General features: G+C 44.8%; 1 protein-coding gene across 1 annotated transcript in view; it reads right to left on the reverse strand.

Moving 5' to 3' along the window:
• Positions 1–478: 478 nt before the first annotated feature.
• chst8 (carbohydrate (N-acetylgalactosamine 4-0) sulfotransferase 8) overlaps positions 479–15,402 on the reverse strand; it is a 118,372-nt gene continuing 103,448 nt past the window's right edge. Inside the window, exons 2-3 of the mRNA XM_071897389.1 lie at positions 4,068–4,105; positions 479–1,636 (exon numbers count right to left, since the gene is read on the reverse strand). Of these exons, the coding sequence (XP_071753490.1) occupies positions 479–1,636; positions 4,068–4,105 (1,196 nt within the window). The remainder of the gene's footprint in view (positions 1,637–4,067; positions 4,106–15,402) is intronic.

Raw genomic sequence — 15,402 nt, forward strand, 5'->3', positions numbered from 1 at the left:
TCATAATCAGGCATTATTTAAAGCCTATTTAGAAGCATAAAATTTTAATTTCAAAATTCTACCTCATCATGTAATCAAACTAGTAGTGAACAAATAACTTGCATTTCAGGACAGTACTATACCTTTAGTATGAAACCACATGAACCTTTTCATCTTATAGTTTTGTCTAAAAAGTGGACATACTCTACAGTTACAATTGAAAGGGGGCGTTTGTTTATAATTGGCAGCTCTTCCTAAAACCAAAGGAAGTTTACCAAAGATATTCTCTTGAAGATGAATAACAAGTCTCTCTGCTAAGATGTCAAGATTCATAATTGCGACCTGATACACTCATCAAATATTCTATGACCTGTTTTCCCAAGGAATATCTTTCTGTGAGCTTGTTTATGTTCATGTGTTGGTTAGGATACTATCATGATAAAGATGTAGATGTAGTGGAATGTTGTTGTCATTGGAGAATAGTCCTCATCGGAGTCAGTCAATATAAATCTTTAAAAGGCTTGGAGTAGTTAAACATCAGATAGTCCATGTAGTAAAAGTCATAGATTCGCTGCCTCTCCCACATGCTGACCTGTGCAAAGTATTTTTGTGTGATCTGCATAGAGGTCCTCTCAGCGCCAGGGTTCCTATCTTTGAAATTGGGCAGCGTGAGGTTGCGCGGCGCCCCAGTCCGTCGCAGGAGGAAGTTGGACTCCTCCTCCATGTTCTCAAACTTGCCAATGAAGTCATAGTCCAACAGACAAGGGTTGCAGAGCTGGTTTGCCGGCTCCCAGTGGATGTCCATTCCCACGGGTCGGTGGACATCCAGCAGGTACTGGACAAACTCCTGGAACGTGACCCCGTTGCCTGTACTCAGGGCCGCCTTGGAGGCGTTCACCCTATACTTGGAGATAATGGGTTTCCCAAACAGGGAGTGGTAGTAGTTGTTGGGATTCTCAAACTTGTCCCTGTAGGCTGACACCAGCCTCTCCAAAGGCTCTCGGACGAAGACTACTTTGGTGTAGGTTTCCAGTCGATGCATGATGCCCTGCCGGTCAAAGCTGTCCAGCCTCTTGAGGTGGTTGCCGTAGTGGACCGTATCGTGTTTGATGCTCTGGGCGTTGGAAGCCTGGCCTGCCAGAACCATCAGGGTCCTCTTCCAGTTTGAACAGCCCGCCTTGGGCACCTGGCAATACAACAATTTGTACTTGTCCTCCACGTAGATGTGGGCCACGTGGTGACGTGTGATGGTCCTGGAGATGCTGCTTTTGTACTTGGCACACATCTCCTTCATCAGTCGCCGACGTGCTTCCAGGATACGGGAGAGCCTTTTCCAGCTCTCCGCGGGGAGTGAGCCTGAGGCGGAGGAGGAAGAAACTGAGGATGATGAGGAAGAGGAGGAAGAGGAAGAAGAGGGGGAGGAAGCGTTGTTGGAGTGGTGGATCATCGGACTGGTTTTCAACAGTTTCCGGTGTCTTTTGGTGACATGAAGGGAGCCTATGTCCTGCTCCCGAGACCCAGGAGTGGCTGACTGTCTGCTCCTCTCAAAGTCTGGGAACTGCATGGGAGGGATGGGGCTGGACAAGACGCCTGCTGCCAGTCGCTGGTCCTGATATGAGTCAGACCTGGCCCCCTCTCTGTCCTGAGTACAAAGAGTCTGTAGGAAAAACACAAGACATAGAAAGCTTATAGACAGAAGCAGACAGACAGACACAAAGTTAACACATAGATACTTTATTAATCCATGGGGAGAAATTGGGGACATAAAAAACACCATATGTTGAGCTCAAACAGACAAAAAGATCATTTTCATATGATAATACAGATATTTGTGCAAAAATATAATTTTGACTCTTTACTCAGTGAAGTGGTAAATCTGAGCTTTTATTCTCATACACAAAATGACTATTCATTCATTATATTTACCCCTAAATGTTGCCTTCAATACTCAAACAGGCCACTTGGTGGTGCTGTTTCACTACACCTTAAACAACAGTCTAACTTTGCCTAACTCAAATGACACGCACTACCCAATGACATCCATGACCTATCAATAAACTGAGCTGTAATATCATATAAATGTCTTATAAACACTTAATGGGAAATCTAAATTAGAATCATCTACTGCCTGATTGCCATCAGATGACGCCCAAGGCCATCATGCATTCTGACATTTTATTTCAATTAAATGCTGTAATGGCATCATAAAGCCAATGGACTGGATGTATAATTTTAATTTTACAACAGACAAGGTGATGAGACCATCATGAATCTTGGTTCATCCCCCCTCCTGACTTAAATGGCCATATTCCTTCATCCTCTGGGACATCTGGAGGAAAAAAAAAGCAGGGAGTAGTTCCTCCCAGTCTGTTTAATGTGCGGAGGCAAGCATAGGGCAGCAACCTACACACCAGACGTCACGTACTTCTGGGTTTGCACTAATGTAAGTCTCTCATCTGCACTGACGATCACAGCGAAGACGAGAGCAATCTGAGGTCGGCTGAGAAGAAAGTGGAGCGGAGCGTGTCTGACATAGCAACCGAGTTTGTGTCCTCTCTTGGAGTCGACCACGCCGTGGCTCTCTCTCCTAACTACCTGAACCTTGTAGCCGATAGTCTAGCAGAACCCTGGCTCTAATCCTCCACGCAGGCTTTACTGCCATGCCTCTGCCCTCGTAAGGACACGTGGAGACTTAGGGCATGTTCGCACCACGCATGTTTGGAGCGGTTTATTCGAACACTGGAGCATACACTCCATAAGTTCGCTTCATTTGAGCGGGTATGCCATTCAAACTTGGTAGCACTCCAATCAACCACACCAAGATGCCTGAAAATGCGGGTCTGGGTCCTCTTCCAAGCGAACTGTTAGGAATGAGAACGTAATCCGAACCAACTACAGGAAATGACCCCAAAACACAAGGGTTTATGGGTATAAAGAGATTGATGTTGGTAGCCGTTAGTGATAGCCAGCAGTTACTCATGCATGAAAAGCCTAGCATAACAAAATGAACCAAGGACAAACCCCTAACAACCCCCTAACAACCTGGCGGGATGACAGGTTACCAAACCTCTGTCCAATAACTGAGCTACTTATGAGTCCAAGTGGCTTTTGTTTACAAGTCCTGGTTCACTTGTAATTGAACCTAAACGAACCAGGACCTCAGGTGGGAGGAGAACATCACTGCCACCACCAAGAAGGCCCAACAGAGGATGTTCTTCCTGCGGCAGGTGAAGAAACTCAAAATGCCGCTGAAAACGATGGTCCAGTTCTACACGGCCATCATTGAGTCCATCCTCACATCATCGATCACCGTCTGGTACGCTGCCTCCACCGCCAAGGACAGAGGCAGACTGCAGCGGTTCATCCGGTCAGCCGAGAAGATCATCGGCTGCAACCTGCCATCTCTACTGGACCTGTACCACTCCAGGACCAGGAAGAGAGCGGGAAAGATCATCGCTGATCCTTCCCATCCCGGTCACCACCTCTTCCAAAGACTTCCATCCGGCAAAAGGTTCCGGTCTATCAAGACCAAAACCTCACGCCACCTGAACAGTTTCTTCCCCATGGCAGTGGGGCTCACAAACAAGCCCCCTGCCTCTCACTGACTCTCTACCTCTCATATATATACAATGCTTGTATATATGTTGTTAATATTTTGTTAATATTTTGTTAATATTTTGTTAATATTTTGATATTTCTTGTATTTGCTATATTTATGTACCTATGCACCAACCACACCAAGTCACTTTCCTTGTATGTGCAAACATACTCGGCATAATAAAAGAATTCTGATTCTGATTCTGATTCTGATTCAAATGCAAAAATGTAGTAGTAAACTTCCACTCTGGTTCAGACCAAAGAAAACTACCTGTAGGTGTGATCGCATCCTTAGGGCTAGGCCAGGTTCGACTGGGGCCGTTAACTCTGTATGTCTGACTGCCTGAATGCGCGGCGGGAGGTCAGCCTGTCTACACAGATGCTATCAGACACGCTGAGAGGTACAAGGCTGACAATCACTTTGCAATAGATAACAGGCGGCAGCAGGCTGCGTATCTCTGTGTTTTGGGAGAAGTGGAGTAAACACGTACCTCTCTGGACTGCCGTGGAGTGCCTCCGAGCTTCACGCCTGGGGAAAGAGAAAAGAAGAGAGACAGGAAAATCAGCACTTAGGTAAACAACATGTATTTTTGTCCTCGTGGAAGAGAGCTAGGAACTTTGATGCATCAGAGGCCCCCAATAATTTAGCGCTTGCTATCACTTAGCACGTCTGCCTCTGAGCCCAGGCACCACCGCTGCTCTGCCAGTCCACAGGGGGAAGACAGGTAGGTCTATCTGCGTAATGAGCTGCCACAAGCATGAAAAGTTGGTAAATGAGTTGCGCTCCCAGTAGTAAGCACTGAAGATGAGACACGGACAGAAAGAGAAAGAGAGAGAAAGAGAGATGCAGGTTGTTTTTTTGGGGGGTTTTGGTGGGAGGGTGAAAGCATGAGATTAGTAGTGAGAAAGAAAGAAAAAGAAACAAAGAGACAAAGACAAAGAGAGGGACAGAGCAAGAAAGAACAAATGAGAGCAAGAGAGATGCAGTTTGAGATATGGATGCAGTTTGCGGACAGTGAGAGGAAGAGAGAGAGAGAAAGAAAGTGAGAGAAAGAGAGCTGCAGTTTGTTTTATTTCTGGAGGAGTGCAGGAGAGCAATAGAGACAGATAGATTGGTTTTGTGGCAGCCTCGGGGACAGGTGGTGTGTGTATTGGCAGATGTGAGGCAGCAGGACAGGCGATGTGTTTAGTGGTCTGTCTCCAGCTGGACATCTCCTTTCCTTAGGTCCCCCTGTCCCGCTGATATGTAATCAGGCTGACAGCTCTGAGTGGGGCTGCACGGCCGCTGATGGGGGGGGTGGGGGGTGGGGTGGGGGGGGAGCGTAGACACCTCTGCCTGAGTGGCCTGTCACTTCCAATTTGAGGATGGAAGTGATAGGAACCTGCAAGGGGGGGGGGGGGGGGGAGTGGTGGGATAGATGCAGGCCACAACCTTCCCTAAGTGATGAGATCTGCAGGGCCCCATCTCACACTTAAACACGTCTCAGCGGAGGGGGAAAAAACGTGCTGCCGAGGTACAATGTTGTTTTAGATTAGTATGCGCTGGAGAGCTCTGTGTTGGTGTCTGGCTGGCTCTCTGCGTTGATTCTTTACCTGTCTTCATTCTTCTGGAGGAGGCGCAGGAAGAGGAGGAGGGGGAGGAGGTGGTGGAGGCGGCGTGTGACATTTTCTAATCTTGTTCGGGTGCTGCTGCGCTATTTGATCTCCTAACCCTAATGATAGCTCGTGTAGCATGTGCATCTTTGATGTCAGTTTACATTGGTGAATATAAAACGCATGAATATTTATCGCGACACACCGGGGCCATTGGCAGGCAAACACATCCGAGCGCAACAATAGCAATGCTTTCTCTATGTCTGCCTTTGTGAACCGGCGGAGCAACGTGAGCCCCTCGCAGCCCCGACCATCTCGTCAAGATACACTCATGGTTATTGATCCTGAAAACCCCATCAAGGTGGTAATTGAAATCTCCAAAGGTCTAATTGGTTCCTGCTAAGAGGTGTTTTTGTTAGGAGGTTGTCACAGATGTTGGTGACTGTCAATACTGTAGCACTTCACACCTTCAAGCAGAGCAATCACCCCTTATCGTGCCTATCCTGTCAGTATGCTGAACTACCTAGACATTTCTGGACAAAATCTGTGATGAGGTTGCTCTCTCTTGTATCTTGTATCTCTCTTTTATCTGTATTTGTATCCTTCGTTTTCCCTGTAAAGCACTGTTCGTTGCACTAATTAGTTCACATAGTAGAGAGAAACAGCAAAGATTGGGAGAGACGGAGGGACGGCATGCAACAAGGCTAGGCCAGATTTGAACTCAGGACATCACACTTACATGGTATGTGCCTTAGCCAACTGAGCCACCAGGACACCCTGTTATCCTGCAAAGCACTTTGTGACAAACCTATCTTGTTAAAAGTGCTTTCGAAAAGAATCTCACTTGACTCGATTTGACTTCACAAATCTAGTGTTAAAAATTGGTTACAAATAGTGTCTGCATTCTGGTCTGAAAATACAATATTCTCTCAAGTAGGGAGTCAAAATTACTTCTGATGAGAAGTACATTTTTTCCACAATAGACTATAACTGAAACAAGTAATATAACAATGTAAACTGTGTGTAATTTCAGGCAGATTTGTAAACATCATTTATCTCTGTAGCATCTATTTGGTTGAGGCTAATATTTGTTATTTGATTGCAATTTCACACTCAGTCAATTCCACTCAGTATAACTATGTTATTGATTTTTACTGCTGTGTGGTAAAACAGTGATAAATTGTTAAGACTGAGGTTTCATCCTGTGAGATGCAACAAATTCATCTTGGTAATTCCACATACAGATGTAGCTGCCGTAGCCCAAGTTTTTACTGCGTGCTTGCTGAAATACTCTAATATGAAACTTATACTCCGTCCTCAAGAGGAACTGTTTTGGCAAAGTGTACTTTTTCTCTCTTTTTAGCAATTGGAAATTACAATGTATGGTCTGGTAACTAGTTGGTTGAGAGACAGAGTTTTGCTTTAGAATATACCGATTTACTGATTTTGCTGTATAACATTCAAGAAAGGATTCTCTGCAGCACTAATGCAGTATAGATGCAGGATAAATGCACGCAGGGAGACTTCTACAATGACTGCCACTGCAATGGAAAGAAAACAGGTGACAACAAAACTAAACTGCGGTCTTTTGTTTTTTGTTTTTTTAATCTCCAGATAGTAAATGTAAAATTCTGCAAATTCTGCCTCAGTATCCTCCTTGAGAAACTCTGAGGGGTTCAAACAAACTCATATAAATATACAATCCACTGGTCACTACATAGTTTTGATCAAACGAGGGCCTCTGTTACTGTATGTTTTGCTTCAATTCACTGGTATTCCATGGTCATTTTGTTGATGCTGGAACCTGATTTAAAAGTGGATTTGACTCCTTGGCATTGTCCTCAGTTGCCCTCAACCCTAACCTTGAGCGTCCACCTCTCCTTTGGAAACAAAGCCTCTGAATATTCATGCAGAGGACCCGACATTATTGCAAGGAGCCATGAAAGTGGGGACTACATCATTAGCAGATCCATTATCATCCTTCCCTCTCAAAGACCCTCGTACAACTCTCTAACAGAGACATACATCAAACACCCTTTTCCCTGCCACCGCCGCCGAGGAGGAGCAAAGGACAAAAACAATGTGAAATAATGAGCTTGTTAAGTGAAGGATTGTGGCCCCTGTGTTCTGGGAGGACTTGTTAAATGCCCATTTTTATCCAGAGGCAGACCAGGAGGGTGCTAGAAGCCAGACAAGGCGTGCCCTCCTCCAGCCCACTGTTCAGAGTAGGCAGCCATGCTGCACCGCCATAACCTTTCATTAGTCATTCAGCACACTGAGCCACTGTGACCCCAACCAGCTGCACTCCCCTTTCTACCCCCCTGCCACCCACACCTGCACTCTGCACAGATGCTCCTCCACTTGACTCTGTGTGGGAATACAGCGCTCTGGCATGCTGGTGTGGTTTATCAGAGGAAAAACGCTTGAGAACAGAGGTATTAGACTTTAAGCCCTGGTCCATTGATGTTTTAGCTTGTTGTGGTAAGAGATAAAACGATGTTCCGGCGTTGAGCGGTTGGTGGTGAAATCCTTCCAGTCTGGGCCAGGGAGAGCGGCTGCTGGGGAGGAGGAGGTGACGGCTGAGATCTGACAGGAGGAACAGAGCTGTAGACAAGCAATCAGCGGTTCTGGATTGAAGGCCTGCTGGCAGAGGCTCTTTAAAAACACAACCCGGAGTTTATTTGACCATCTAAATTTCAGGTATATTATCATTTGTGTGAGAGTCTGATTTGTAGGAGGAGAAAACGCTTTAGAACCTTCTTAGGTCTTCACGACTCAAACTACAGGTTTGGCAAAAATAAATACTAAATCTTCAGTCCAATGTATGTAGATGAAGCCAGCAGCATGGTGACATGTTTCAACAGTGGCCACCATGATGCCATTCCAATCTGTATCTAGTGCCAATGCCAATACTGCCCCATAGTATGGAAAGAGATTAGTGTTGGCAGATTGGTTGTTGGCTAAGTGAAGACTGTTAGCCCAGTGCTGGCAGCCTTGGAGGAGCGACTGCCTTCCAGTCGACACTCAGACAACAAAAGTCCCTTGAGCCCCGATGTGTGTCTCAGGAAGCTGAATCTGAATCAACAAAACCGAATTTGAAATTACAGCTAAACGTTAAATTCAAACCATTGCATTCAATTTCAAGCTTTCATTCAACAAATTATTTTTTTTCATTCAATGGTTCAACTTTGACAATCTGCTGGCACTACTCTCTTTCCATACATAGCACAAAATGACCATAATATACTTGCAGGGGGCTGATAGGGTTGTTGACCAGTGACTCAACGACTACTTTGCTAGATGCTGAGATTTCTGCCTTTCAAAACTCACTTTCCAGCCTGTACTCTGTTTTGGAACAAAAACTCCCCATTCTCTGGAAATGCAAAACACTCCCACTCTCCTCCCCCACCTACTGACATTTTCAACTGCTCAACGGTAGAGGACGGTGCTATGAGCGAGCGACCGGCGAAGCAAGACATTTCAACTGCGAAGGCTAAAAAGCCTCACAGCTGAAATGTCTTGTTCTCAAGCCAAAAAAGCAAATGACAAAGCAGTATTAGTATTAGTTTGCATCGTGATATATCACCTAATTAGCTAGCTTACTCTATTGTGAACATTTGACAATACTGTTTGTGTCAATGACAGGCTACTGTAGCTCAAGGGGATGGTAGGCGTTGGGGGTGGAGTGGCTTGTGTAGGAGGAGGCAACTTCTGTCGATGTTGTCCTGCTGGTTGTCGATAGAGGTCGATAGACTTCAAAGATTACTTAATGCCCCTTTAAAGCTCCTGGCTGGCTCCTAGCACATGCAGCCACACCCACTGGTGATAAGGTACTATGACTATATAGTTATAGTACATTTCATGAGAGCTAACTTAAGCGGAGTGTGAGAATGAGACGAACCAAATGATTACATGGTGTGGGACGGATGAGGAGCTGCTGACATTATCCACATGAGAAGATTCCATTTACTGTAGATCAGCACTGTTCACATTTTATGTATGAATGAGGTAATGTTTAAGATTATGGATGGTACTTGTCATGACGCAGCCACAGTATCATGTTGTAAACAAAGGGCTGCTAACCAGTGGTGCACATTCACCTGCCTTCTGAGATCCCCTCCTGAAACCCCATCATGACATTCCTCTGACCTCCTGAGGAAACGCTCACTAATTTGACTCTGAACACAATTCCATTTTACTGCACCTCAGAGGGTGCATGTGAGGATACAGTTATTAGTGAAAGCCATAAATTACATGATGTTCACGCTGCGGCGTATGGGCTCGCCTTCCACCTCTGACCCCGCATGAAGGTCAAGGGTTGGAGGCCTCATAAATCGTCAGGGTTGCGCGCTCTCATTAGTTGAAATTCAAGGGAAAAGGAGGACAATACGTTCAATCCCCCGCCACATTAAATCAATGTGCCTCCCATGCAACATAAATAACTCATGGTTTGGCTCATAATTCTCTGCGGCGGAGCACATGCTAAGCATACAAAACCTACATCAATATTCGGTGAGATAAAAACTGAGCTCGGCGGAAGGCTATTTATGATGTGAGGCCGTGGTGCTGCATTAACACCTTTGCACTATTTTCAAAGCGCTTTGCTTTCCTGCTTCCGAGACCATGCAGCTATTCAGCTCATCATCACTCATGACATCACTCCTGCTTATTATCTTATACAGGTATTGAGGACGCTACATGATAAAGTGTTATAGACATATATATATATATTAAATACTTGATGTGTGAAAAATATAATTTATCATGTAATCACACTTCTAATATATGGAATACATCATGTACATATTGATTGCTACACGGAATATGTTATATATATCTTGATATATGGAATATATCATGCTTATCTCTCAAGATATACATGATATATGAGTTTTATTCCAAAAATGACACATCTTACAAAATGACTGATAGCACAAAATTAAAACCAAGTGTGTTATCATTTAAAGCAAAGGTAACTTTTATAGACTGGATCCTCTATATCTTAGAGATATTAAATGATTACCAATGGATATACTGTATAGTGCTTTGGAATGAAACCCTTCATATATGGCCATGAAATTGCAAAAATGCATTTTAATAATAGAGAAAGCGAAACTGTCGCTGAGGCATTACAAAAGGTAGCTATAATAATCTGCTTCATGTTTTCATTTGCTCCAAATTGGGATATCTTGGGCTTCCTTTTCTGTGAAATCTTAGAAGTCTTTTCTCACGCTGGTAAGTTAAGGCACCGAACGCAGCAGGAGGGGAAATAATGAACTACACAGATAGGAATCAGCTCAAAGGGGTTATACGTAGAATGTGGCACAGATTGTCGTTAAGACAATTCAATTTGACAATGATATATTCTCTGAGTGGATCCTGAAACAGAGAGTCGGAGAGCTGTATGTAGGGGTGTGGTAGGAGGTGGGTTGTTTTAATACAATGTAGAGGAAGGAAGCCTGGCAGCTTGCATGAGGAGGGATGTGTAAACAAATGCTACCTGTCAGCTACGATCGGGGGTTAAGTGAATTATAGCGGCCGAGATGTGGCGCAGGAGGCTTTAATTGGCACGTATCTTATTTAGATGCTGCAGAGCTCTTGACCTAGGCGCAGAGCGGAGCGCACGCTGCAGCATTCTCTCTACCAGACACTCCCTTGTTGATGGCAGCTCTTGACAAGGAGCTGAGAGGTTAGGATGCAAGTCCGTAAAAAAAGCACTGGACTTTTTGAAAGTTGGCTGGTTAGAAGCCGGGAATTTGTGAGACGGGGTTCACACAACCACATCTGCAGGCAGAGCAGCTGGTATCCTGGAACCTGCAGGGGCATGGCTAGATAAAGAAAAACAGGGGATTCAACAGAACTGATGATGACACGAAACCATATATGAGAGAAGCTCATAAGAAGTGTTATGCTCTCATGTATCTGTAGCCTGAGTACTGAGCCAACTATTCAAAGAGAAAAGAGAAGAAAGACATACTGCAAGGTGTGCTGCAGTGCTAACAAACTTTATGGATGATCGTATGAACAAAGTGCCCTGTGGAATACAAAGATATAGATCTGGACAAAGATTTGGCAATGGCATTCATCTTGGGGAAAAAACCAAAATAATTCAAAACAGGGGCCATTACCCAAGAAATCCCAAGGCATAAGATTTTGATATGAAAAAGAGTCAGAATTTGTATATGGCCATTTATAAAAAGGCTTTTTCCACTGTTTTTTTTGGAGGGATTAAACAGGTTGTTTAATGACCCCTTTCTTTTTTTTTTTCTTTTTTTCAGTTTTTCATTTCTTCAAGATAAAAGGCGATGTCAAATCCTTTTATCATGACCTGGTGGTGTACTGGTGGTCCATTGGGGCGCTGTGATCGCTCAGATGCTCTGCACTGCTACGTCTTCGTTAAGCCTCTGTGCTCCCCTGTTCACCCCTATTTGCTGTGAGATTGGGAGCTGAAATTGGCCCTGTCACTGTTTACCCTGGCCTCTCATTTGAGTAAGCATCACGTTCTCTCGCACACTCCTTGTTTTCCTGTCACAGCACGACTGATTACAGCGGGGCCTGATGAGCCCAGACATGTGAGTAAAGCATAGCAGCCACGGCTGAATGCTAAGTGAATTGTAAAGGGACCGCCCTCTCACACATCAGTAGATCAGCAGCTTCGATACCCGCCCATCGACTGGAGTTCAGGTCAGTGATCCCAATGGGCATGCAGAGAGCCAGGGGTTACCACAGAGGTTCCAGCCCTATACACCGTCCCAGACTTCAGTCCTGTTCACAAAGGACTAGTATGATGTGGGACCCCATGTAATTAATGAATTATCCCAATCCCTGTGTTTCATAAAATTCATTTAATTAAAATCACAACTGAGGTCAATGCATTACAATTTGTCACTTACTGATTTAGCAAAGCAAAAATTTAAGTTTAAGTCAAAAATGCATTCAAAACCTTGCTCTGTAGATTCCACTACTGGCTCCATTTTTTTGACAGGAGAAAGATAGTGTGTTTAGAAGACGAAGAAGAAAAATGAATCGTGCGCCAAAAATAAATTATGGCTAAAATTACCAAGAGTTGATTCACACAGCATTAGTATTATCAGGGGACCTGTCTGTCCCCTGATAAACTGTCTTCACCAAAATACTTTACTGGATTGAGTTTACTATGGGGAGGTTCTATAGTCCAGAAAGAAATTAGTCCAGAAAGTAAAATATTAGGAGCAAACTACCTTCTGTTTTTCAGCGAACTACGAGCAATGGAGTTCAAATTGACATCTCCATAATGTAAAAATGTGTTCTGGTTTTGGCAGATTGTCAAAACATGTCTGTCTAAACTGCTATTGGAAACGAGCGTCACCCCATACGGCTACAAGGTGCAGCGCCTCCTCTCTAGTCAGGAGTCAGGTTTTTTGAGATTTCATTCTGGTAGCTGTGCATGTGTGACTGCGCACATAAGCAGAAGTGTAGATCATAATGTTTTACATCTGGTCTAGAGCGGTAAATGAGGGAAATCGCAGAGACCCTTAATCCCGTATGAAAAGTCCTCTGGAATAACACACATAGTGCTAATAAAAATGACATTATATGACCTCCCCCAGTAAAACTAATCCTGTTCAAATAGTGCTTTGTAGGAGAAATGGATTATTGCGGTTGTGAAATCCTAGCCTGAGATTGCATTGCTCCTTGACACTGAAGTGCGAATGGGCCCTGGCTCAGATTGATTATCTGTCATAAGCAAACGGCCTTTATGAGTTGCATGGAAGAGAGGATAACAGGTCCGGGGCCTGGACTGACTCCTCCAAACAGCCTCCTTTCTTTGTCTGCGGACGCTAAGCAATGCATTCTTAACATGCCTGGTAGCTCACCTCTGGGCTCCAACTGCCCCACAAACAAGACCATTCCAGGCCTTCGTTAGCCTCAAGCACTTTCCTGTTTTCTTCTTACTCGCCTCTGGTCTCAGACTGTTTTCCTCTACATTCCCTCTATTACTGTTCTCCCCCCCCCCCCAGATGCTGGTCTTTTACTCTGTCTTCCCCCAAGTGTCTTATCTCTCCTCTCCTCTGCACTTCTCTCTTCTCTTCTACACTCCACTCCTCTTGAGCGCTTCACCTCTGGCCTGCAGTCTCCTACCTCTAATTTCCTCTCGCTCCCCCCTGTGCCCCCTGCGTCGCTCCCCTCCTCCACCGATGATAACCACAGAAACAATAAAAACAGCAGACATAGACAATAAACACAACAACGCGCCTACAAACTCTACAACACGCTGCCGCACGCACGACCGCTGCAGATTTCTTCCCGCTGCCTTCAGCTCTGCACGGTTGATGATGATGGAAATAATAACGGTAAAAGTTTGCTTCTTAGAGACTTTTTACAGAAGCTTCGCTTTCCACAGTGCGCTGTGTGGTTGGGCTTTGACAGGCAGTGAAGTGTGTGTGAACATCTGAGTGGAGCAGCACTTACTCAACCCCTCTAGAGCTCTGTGCTAATGAGAGCAGGATGTGTGTGTAACTGTGCGTGTGTGTGTGTGTGTATGCATGTGTGAATGCTGCACAGTGCTGTCGCTCTGACTGACACTCCCTTATGCCTGAAATAACTCTTATACACGTCAGGTGGCTGTTGCCCCAAGGTCCCCAGAGCTGAGGTGTCATTTAAGAAACACAGCTTGTTGCAGTGCCTTGTTTTTGCCGGAGCTTACATGCTGCTGACTGCCAGACCACTGCTGAGCTTATTGAGGAGAAAACAAAAATAACTCAACCCCCTCCTGAAAAAAAGCAACAATGCCGGGGCAGATATTGACCTTAAATATGACCAATAAAATAGCCTGAAACCAAAAAGGAAAATGTCTTTTTTTTTTTTTTTTACCTTTATTAACCCAGCAAAGGGTTTGCTGAGGATACAAGCTGTTTGTCAGCACTGCTTCTTCCCACTATAATCACAGTATTTTACTGTTGCTCACTGAGTAGCTCCATTGGAGAAACTGGGGGTTACATGTCTTGCACAAGAGCTCCTCCATGCTAGTTGTTTCAGGAGGGAAGAGCGTTCCTCATTCGCTTCCCCTGCCCAGATTTGCCCAACTGGTTCAGGGATCCAAACTGGCAACATTGCATTCACATCCCATCCATTTCTCTAACCCTCAGCCTATTGCTGCCTCCTGTCTATATATACATCCTCCCTTTCCTTCACATGAGCATATGGCTGGCTAAGAGTAGTTGAGAAAAATATGTTGCTGAATAAACCACTAAAGGGAGCATCAATTCAGTTTGCAGGGATTTTTTTATTTCATTTTATTCCATACCTTGTGTATGAAGCACCTGGTCAGGCATTCACGAACTACAATCTTGTTTGCACAATCAGCTGAAACCCATCCACAGCAAAACTTCCCACACTTCTCTCCCGGTCTCAGACCGAGTCTGTCTGATTACCAGCTTCAGCATTTAAAATGCTCATTCACCTTGTCTCTTACCCAGCCCAAGCCCTCCCTCCTTCTGCTCTCTCCATCTCAGGCTCCTTTCTTCTCCCTGTCAGGGAAAATGCCAGAGAGGTGCAGGGAGAGCCATGCTCCGCTCCCAGCGCTGGTAATTTGACAGCGAGCAGAGAGGACGCAGAATAATTGGAATAGCATTTACGTGTCAATGTGACACTGACGGAGAGAGCTCAACATTTAGAGAGGAGCGTGTCCGACTGGAAGGTGAAAAAAAAAATGCAAGCTGGAGATTCTTGGAATAGATTTCAGAAGCTGTCTAGCCAAAGCAGTAGTGGTTTAATCAGATAAACTAGACATCTGGCCTTTTGTCAGAACTGTTTGTATCTGAGGCCATGGGAGAATAGACCGCTGGAACACTGCAAATTATGATTTTGGCTGGATCGGGGTCTTGTGAAGAACAAGCCAACGTTGGCTATAGTTGGGGGATGATGATGGTTTTAATTGGACCTGGCTCAGTGGGACAGAGGCATCCAAAGACAATGGGATGATATGCTGCTATGATGACTGGCTGCTTTCACAGAGCGGTAGGCCTGGCTGCTTTCAGAAGCAATCTTCCTGTCTTCAGATGATGCAGCTCGTGAAACAGCAAGAGTCTGTAATTTTGCACCTGTCAAACAGCACTAACCAATAGAGTAATAGGATGATGTGATTGGCAGCTTTCACAGAACTTTTTCACTGGCTCCTTTCACAGAGCAGAAAGATTCGCCGCTTCCAATGAATGAAAACAGCGAATTTTCCCATTAGCGGATGACACACGA

Source organism: Centroberyx gerrardi, chromosome 1 (genome assembly GCF_048128805.1).
Source record: "Centroberyx gerrardi isolate f3 chromosome 1, fCenGer3.hap1.cur.20231027, whole genome shotgun sequence".
NCBI classification, from domain to species: domain Eukaryota; kingdom Metazoa; phylum Chordata; class Actinopteri; order Beryciformes; family Berycidae; genus Centroberyx; species Centroberyx gerrardi.